At 42.2% G+C, this 8,361-nt stretch overlaps 1 protein-coding gene across 4 annotated transcripts in view; it reads right to left on the minus strand.

Annotated features, from left to right (window-relative positions):
• LOC118385407 (allograft inflammatory factor 1-like) overlaps nt 1–6,203 on the minus strand; it is a 48,900-nt gene extending 42,697 nt beyond the window's left edge. For 2 of the 4 annotated variants that reach the window (XR_004826019.2, XM_035772527.2), the window contains exons 1-2: nt 6,032–6,200; nt 5,725–5,786 (exon numbers count right to left, since the gene is read on the minus strand). Coding sequence is in view for 3 of the 4 variants with exons in the window: in XM_035772527.2 (XP_035628420.1) it covers nt 5,725–5,786; nt 6,032–6,056 (87 nt within the window). In the remaining variant the exon portion in view is untranslated. Of the gene's footprint in view, nt 1–5,724; nt 5,787–6,031 lie in introns of all 4 variants that reach the window. The other 2 variants (XM_035772528.2, XM_035772526.2) reach the window with 1 other exon arrangement.
• Nucleotides 6,204–8,361: the final 2,158 nt, after the last annotated feature.

The following is an 8,361-nucleotide window of genomic DNA, read 5'->3' on the forward strand; positions in this document are numbered from 1 at the left end:
CATGGGCAACTACTTTGCTAACACAGGATCTAGACCAGGTTGAATTTGTGTCCCTGTCCATTGATGCTGTCACGGTTTTCATATGGTGAAGGAGAGTCAGACCAAACTGCAGCGTGTATATTGCGATCCATGTTTAATCAAACAACGTAAACACGAATAAACACTACAAAACAATAAACTAAACGAAAACCGAAAACAGCCTATACATGTGTCAACTAACACAGCACAAGGACATCAAGACACTCAGGACAATCACCCACAATACAACCAAAGAATATGGCTGCCTAAATATGGTTCCCAATCAGAGACAACGATAAACACCTGCCTCTGATTGAGAACCGCTTCAGACAGCCATAGACTCTCCTAGAACACCCCACTAAGCTACAATCCCACTAAGCTACACACCACATACAAAAACCCATGTCACACCCTGGCCTGACCAAATACATGAAGAAAAACACAAAATACTTCGACCAGGGCGTGACAGATGCGTCCAATCATGGACATGTAAAGCTGCTGCCAGTAGTAGTCAGATATGTAAGATATATGATGGCAGCACATCTGTGGAAACATAACTGCTTGATTGTGTTGAATTGAATGGAGAAACAGCAGAGGAGATTGCAGCTGAGGTCCTGGTGGTCATCCAAAAATGTAAACTGGAAAATATTCTCTGCCGACAACAAATACCAACTTTAAAGGACTGAATAGGCTGGGGAGGGTCAACGTCCATACCAAAGTTAAAAATGCTCTGCCCATGGGAGGTGATTGGCTTAGGTTTTCCTGCCCACATCATTCATAACATGGTCAGAACAGCTTTGGATATGATGTTGACTACCTGCTCACAAAGATATTTGGATATGTTCATATTTTCACCGTCAGAGTAGAAAGACTGAATAGCTTTTGTGAGTTTGTTGGTCAGGAGTACCATAACATTTTAGGACACAGCAATGTTCACTGGATGTCCATGCTCCCTGCTCTAGAAAGAGTGCTGAAAATATATGTGCCATTGAAATCCTTTTTTATTTCTGAAGACAAATGCCCAGTTGTCCTGTGAACAATGTTCGAAGCTCCGCTGACTAAACTTTGGCTGGCCTTTGTCCCTGGAAACCTGACCGTATTCAGTGACACGATCAAGATGCTTGGCCAGGACCACTGTGCTGTGGAGTCCGCTGCAATTCTGAGAAACGTTGAAGCAAAACTCACTGCAAGACGTGATGACAACTTCATTCCAGTTTTGGTCAGAGGACTTCTGAGAGCGCTAGCGGACAATGGAGCCATGCTAAAGATAGCTTTCTCAAAACATCCCAATCATTCTTCACTACGGCTGTGAACTACTTGCAAGCATGGGGAAAAGCACACAGATAATCTAAAAGATTTACATTGTCTCCTTTTAAAAAGGCAACCTCTGCGAGAAGAGATCCAGAAGGCAGCAGGCTCACTGCAGGAAAAATGCCCCAATGTGACCATCAATGAGGATTCATTGTGTGACGAGGTTACTGGCCTGCAAGGGTTCCTAAAGGGGGATCGCTTGAAGAATGGAAAACATCTGAGACACCGTTTAGTCAGAGATGGAGCTCGGTGGTTAACCACTTCAAAGAGAATGACATCCCACACACTAACCTGGCTAGATTAGCGTCTGTTGTCATGTGCTTACCTGGAAGTAATGCACCAGTCGAGAGACTGTTCTCCAAAATTAATGATCTATGGACAGCAGCAAGAAATAGATTCACTGTTCCTACCACCAAGGCCATGCTTATTGTGAAGATAAACTTCAACCTCCCCTGCCAGGAGTTCATGGAGAAGCTGGCCAAAGACAGAGCAATCCTGATGAAGATACATTCATTCTGAGAAATATACAGATTAGGTTGGTATAAGTATATTATGTAGGTACCAATCTCATCAGCATCTTATTTCTTTATTATGTTAAGTATTTCACATGTACTATTGTCTGTTTTTTTTTAAATTTTGCTCATGTTCTCTTCTGCTCTTATTCTAGCAGGGCCACTGAATGGCTGTTCAGATCGGACAGTTCTGTCTTGTCTGGAGTGTTTCTGTAATATAGTTGTTTTCTCTATCACAGTGTGCCTGTTAGACTCAATACATGAAACCGGAATTGTCCCCCTTTTTTATTTCATAGATAACATTGGATATTTTAATTATATATTGACCACCGAACTGGAAATGTCCCCGGTTTTCATTTCAGAAATCTGGTCACCTGAATCTAGACACTGTTGCCCTAGAACACGCAATGAATTATACCTACCTCGGCCTAAACATTAACACCACAGGTAACCTCCACAAGGCTGTGAACGATCTAAGAGACAAGGCAAGAAGGGCCTGCTATGCCATCAAAAGGAACATAAAACTTGAGATCCCAGAATTCACAAAATGGGACACCCAATTGAGACTGCATCCAGAAGTTTGCAAAAATATACTTTGTATACAATGCTAAACACCAAACAATGCATGCAGAGCAGAATTATACCCACCAGTTATCAAATTCCCCAAAAGTGCTGTTAAATTCTACAACGCCCTAAAAGGAAGCGATGACCTCACAAAGCCCTCACCTACAGAGAGATTAAAATAGAGAAGAGTCCCCTAAGCCAGCTGGTTCTGGGGCTCAGTTCACAAACACAAACAAACCCCACAGAGCACCAAGCCAGCAACACAATCAGAGCCAACCAAATTATGAGGAAGGAAAAAGATAACTATTTGACACACTGCAAAGACTCAACCAAAAAAAAAGAGCAAATTGAGAGTACTATCATGGCAAAAAGTTGAGAATGACACAAATATACATTTTCACAAAGACTGCTGCCTCAGTTGGTATGATGGCAATTTGCATATACTCCAGAATGTTATGAAGAGTGATCAGATGAATTGCAATTAATTGCAAAGTCCCTCTTTGTCATGCAACTGAACTGAATCCCCCAAAAAACATTTCCACTGTATTTCAGCCCTGCCACAAAAGGACCAGCTGACATCATGTCAGTGATTCCCTCGTAAACACAGGTGTGAGTGTTGACGAGGACAAGGCTAGAGACCACTCTGTCATGCTGATTGAGTTTGAATAACAGACTGGAAGCTTCAAAAGGAGGGTGGTGCTTGGAATCATTGTTCTTCCTCGGTCATTCATGGTTACCTGCAAGGAAACAAGTGCCGTCATCATTGCTTTGCACAAAAAGGGCTTCACAGGCAAGGATATTTCTGCCAGTAAGATTGCACGTAAATCAACCATTTATCGGATCATCAGGAACTTCAAGGAGAGCGGTTCAATTGTTGTGAAGAAGGCTTCAAGGCACCCAAGAAAGTCCAGCAAGCACCAGGACTGTCTCCTAACGTTGATTCAGCTGCGGGATCGGGGCACCACCAGTAAAAGAGCTTGCTCAGGAATGGCAGCAGGCAGGTGAGAGTGCATCTGCACACAGAGAGGCAAAGACTTTTGGAGGATGGCCTGGTGTCAAGAAGGGCAGTAAAGAAGCCACTTCTCTCCAGGAAAAACATCAGGGACAGACTGATATTCTGCAAAAGGTACAGGGATTGAACTGTTGAGGACTGGGGTAAAGTAATTTTCTCTAATGAATCCCCTTTCCGATTGTTTGGGGCATCCGGGAAAAAAAAGCTTGTCCGGAGAAGACAAGGTGAGCGCTACCATCAGTCCTGTGTCATGCCAACAGTAAAGCATCCTGAAACCATTAATGTGTGGGGTTGCTTCTCAGCCAAGGGAGTGGGCTCACTCACAAATTTGCCTAAGAACGCAGCCATGAATAAAGAATGGTACCAACACATCCTCCGATAGCAACTTCTCCCAACCATCCAGGAACAGTTTGGTGACAAACAATGTCTTTTCCAGCATGATGGAGCACCTTACCATAAGGCAATAGTGATAACTAAGTGGCTCGGGGAACAAAACATTAATATTTTGGGTCCATGGCCAGGAAACTCCCCAGATCTTAATCCCAATTGAGAACTTGTGGTCAATCCTCAAGAGGCGGGTGGACAAACAAAACCCCACAAATTTTGACAAACTCCAAGCATTGATTATGCAAGAATGGGTGGCCATCAGTGTGGATGTGGCCCAGAAGTTAATTGACAGCATGCCTGGGCGGATTGCAAGGGTCTTGAAAAAGAAGGGTCAACACTGCAAATATTGACTCTTTGTATCAACTTCATGTAATTGTCAATAAAAGCCTTTGACACTTATGAAATGCTTGTAATTATACTTCAGTATTTCATAGTAAAATCTGACAAAAATATCTAAAGACACTGAAGCAGCAAACTTTGTGGAAATGAATATGTGTCATTCTCAATGTTTGGCCATATACTGTGGTAAAATACCTGCCCACTGAGACTGACCGAAAATTAAGAAAATCCTTGACTACATACAGACTTAGTGAGAATAGCCTTGCTATTGAGAGAGGTCGCCATAGGCAGACATGGCTCTCAAGAAAAGACAGTATATGTGTCTACTGTCCACAAAATGAGGTGGAAACTGAACTGCACTTCCTAACCTGCCAAATGTATGACCCCATTAGAGACATATTTCCCACTGATCACACAGACCCACAAAGAATTTGAAAACAAATCCAACATTAATTGTAAGCATTTCACTGTAATGTCTACACCTATTGTATTCGGCACATGTGACAAATTCAATTTGATTTGATAAACTTCTATATCTGTAAGGCGAAATACCACAATGTGCAATCACAGCAACATGATTTGTGTACCATTTCCATGAGAAAAGGGCAAACACTTGAGCGCAAACATTGTAAATACCACCAATAGTTATCTGTTTATCTTCTCCCACTATCTTCATACTACAACTATTTTCACATTGCTAAAACACTTTACATAGCTGACAATATAACACTTTAAATGTCTATCTTTTTAAAACCTTTTGAGTGCAGTGTCTACTGTTCATTTTTTATTTAAAAAAATGTATGTTTGTAAGCCTAGTTTTTTCTCACTTATGTTTGTTTTGGTCTTATGCTTTGGCAATCTAAAAAGATGGTTCCCATGCCAATAAAGCCCCTTTGATTTGAAATAATTTTGAGAGAGAGAAGCTACTCAAATGCTGTGGGCCCGTTCCAGCCCTCTACCAGACAGTCGCCCCCGACACAAAGGGCGCATTCAGCCCGCTGCCCAAACACGCATTTCCCGTCTAAACGCAGGGGGATAACCGCCCGGCTCCAGGAGTCAAGGGAGAGGGGCCACACAGCATCTGCCCTTTTTCTGATTTTAGTCTTTAAATCAGGTTGGGGAATATGGAATTGGATCAATTGTAGGAAATATATAGGGCGAGATTAGACTGGTCTATCGCGAGCAAAGACATTAAAACCAGGAGTGCGAGAGACATTCACAGACGGACCCCCAGAAGACGTTGCTGTGACGGCTATGCCATGCAACAAGTGGCTGTCGCTCTCACGACACAGTGAAGACCGCCGGCAAGATAACGGGTCACCGGGTCAATAACAATGAAATTAATAATTTATTACCTATTTTATCACATGCAAATGTGATTACAGGCAGATAACGTGGAGAGCAACAATGCTCTTTACCTTATTAGCGAACGTAACGGGCTGAAACCTGATTAGCTATGTGCTAGCTAAATCAAAGTAGGTTCAAGGCCAAGTGGTATTATTCTGTCGACAATAAATTGTTAATACATTCATTGACAAAATAAAACGCAAATATCGACATTAGAAACATCACCGGATTTACCTTGTTTATTTCCTCGCATCTCTCCCTTTGTTGAGCTTTGAGTAATCCAAAAGCTTTCCCTCCTGCAAGAAAATAGATCGGACGTTAGCTCGCTACAGTAGTCTCATTTCATCCCGTTTAGCTAGCTGGTCTACTATCTAGCTAGCCCTTGCATGCTCCATTGCGGAGAGTGGCGAGCGTTCCATTCCAACAGGCAATACAGAACTAGCTGACAATAGATTGCAAACGCTAAGCTAGCCCTTTTAGCTTGATAGATAATCCCCCCCCAAAAAAAATATCCCACTCGGATAACGTTATTTGCAATTACCTTGAAATTTCTGATTCACAGGCATTGTGGAGTGAGTTTGATATAGTGAGATGGGGAAGGAGAAATCAGCGGAGAGCAGCTCGCTGGTCTTCTTCCCTTCGCGGGGTATTGCCCTGTGTGGTATGGCTGTGGCGCGCTGCGGTGGCAGTGGCTCCGTTTTTTATAGTTCAGTGAGTGGGTCAGTCAATTCACAGCAAGTGATGCTCTCTGGCTCGCCAGAAATAAAAGTGATTCTTGGTTACCCTCGTGTGGTAAATCAAAGAACTGCAAGTGTAATGTACACACTGCTTTCAAAATAAAAAATATTTGAAACTAACCCTGACATGTACAGACCTACCTAAGACCTATTTGTGGATGTCTGAGATTTGAAGCAACATTTTCACAAACCAATTATACTGATCAGAATTAAAGTCCATACGCCCCAAGTTGTAAACGTATTACACTTTTATTGATATTAATTAAAAAAAAATGTTTTTCATTGTCTTTATTTGACTGTATACATTTACATGTGTGCTTTTATACAGTTTATCTATGGCTTTGGCAAAGGCTGATCCAATTTTTCCAATAGTTTGTGAACACTGCAGCAGTATCATCATGTCAAATCAAAGTTGATTGGTTGTGTACAAAGATTTGCAGATGTTATTGCAAGTGCAGCGAAATGCCATTTCTTTAATGAAGAAATATCCGAATGAGCAATGTCAGAGACCAAAATATATATACATGTAATGTATATATAATAGTATGTATAGACAGTATGGAGTGTATGAATAGAAAAGGTGTACCGCTGTAGTTATATAGGATGAGCCATGACTAGAATACATATAAAGTGGGTAAAACAATATGTAAACATTATTAAAGTGACCAGTGTTCAATGATACTATGTACATAGGGCAGCTGTCTCTAAGGTGCAGGGTAGAGTACTGGGTGGTAGACGGCTAGAACAGTGACTCAGGTTCAGGGCAGGGTCCCGGGCAAAGGCCGGCGATTGACGACTGTTCAACAGTTTGGTGGACTGGAGATAGAAGCTGTTTCTCAGTCTCTCAGTCCAAGCTTTGATACACCTGTACTGTTTCCATCTTCTAGATGGTAGCGGGGAGAAATTGCCTAAATCATACTGCACTCACAATATATTTTTTGCTGTCTTCTGGCCAGAGAACTGCAAGAAAAGCGATAGAGGGATTATTATTATATAACAATAACTTTATTGGCACTGTAGTTACATAATTTGAGCACAATCTTTACTTAATTTTACCAGAACTAAAAATGTAAAAACCAAGCCCCCCTCTTCGTCCACCGTAAACCACCGTCTGTTCGTAGAGACAGCCCCATGAAAGAGAGAGAGATGATGGTTTACATGGTTTACAGTGGACTGAACAGTTAAAAAAAGGAGAATTACAAGAATTATAAACAGGTCTTACCAAGTCTCTCTCTATCTCTCTGAGTTTGGATGTGGTGAGGTTGATAAGTAAAAGTTATCAGGCAGCTCAGTCTTTCATCCCTATGGCTGTGGCCAAAGATATGCTCTTTGTTGCTCTCATCTGGACAGTAAGGAACACGGTCACTTAAATACACCTGTGTCTAGACATAAGTCTCAATGGGAAGGATCCTGAGTCCAATGTCTTTTAGCCATGGTTCTAGCTTGGTATGTCTAGGTGAGCAGAAGTGAAAATGGGGAATGCAGGTTGGGCCATATCAGAGGTCAAAATGGGGAATGCAGGTTGGGCCATGTCAGAGGTCAAAATGGGGAATGTAGGTTGGGCCATGTCAGAGGTCAAAATGGGGAATGCAGGTTGGGCCATGTCAGAGGTCAAAATGGGGAATGCAGGTTGGGCCATGTCAGAGGTCAAAATGGGGAATGTAGGTTGGGCCATGTCAGAGGTCAAAATGGGGAATGTAGGTTGGGCCATGTCAGAGGTCAAAATGGGGAATGCAGGTTGGGCCATATCAGAGGTCAAAATGGGGAATGCAGGTTGGGCCATGTCAGAGGTCAAAATGGGGAATGTAGGTTGGGCCATGTCAGAGGTCAAAATGGGGAATGCAGGTTGGGCCATGTCAGAGGTCAAAATGGGGGCCAGAGGCTGCATTTGAAACCATTTCAAATAAATCTTTATTCATTGATTGTTGAAGAATATAACATAAATGCGTCATTTGCTTAGGTTTGGCTTCATTATTCCATCTCGCTCACAATCCTTCAGGCATCTTACTTAACTCTTACATAAACAAACCTGATTCTTAAACAAGAATAAAGTGTGGTGTCTGGCACTGCCAGGCTACCTAGGGGCTAAGTGGGGATGTAGCCTTATATCATTCACAGACAGCAGGTTGACACA

This window comes from Oncorhynchus keta, chromosome 6, assembly GCF_023373465.1.
Source record: "Oncorhynchus keta strain PuntledgeMale-10-30-2019 chromosome 6, Oket_V2, whole genome shotgun sequence".
Taxonomy (NCBI): Eukaryota; Metazoa; Chordata; class Actinopteri; order Salmoniformes; family Salmonidae; genus Oncorhynchus; species Oncorhynchus keta.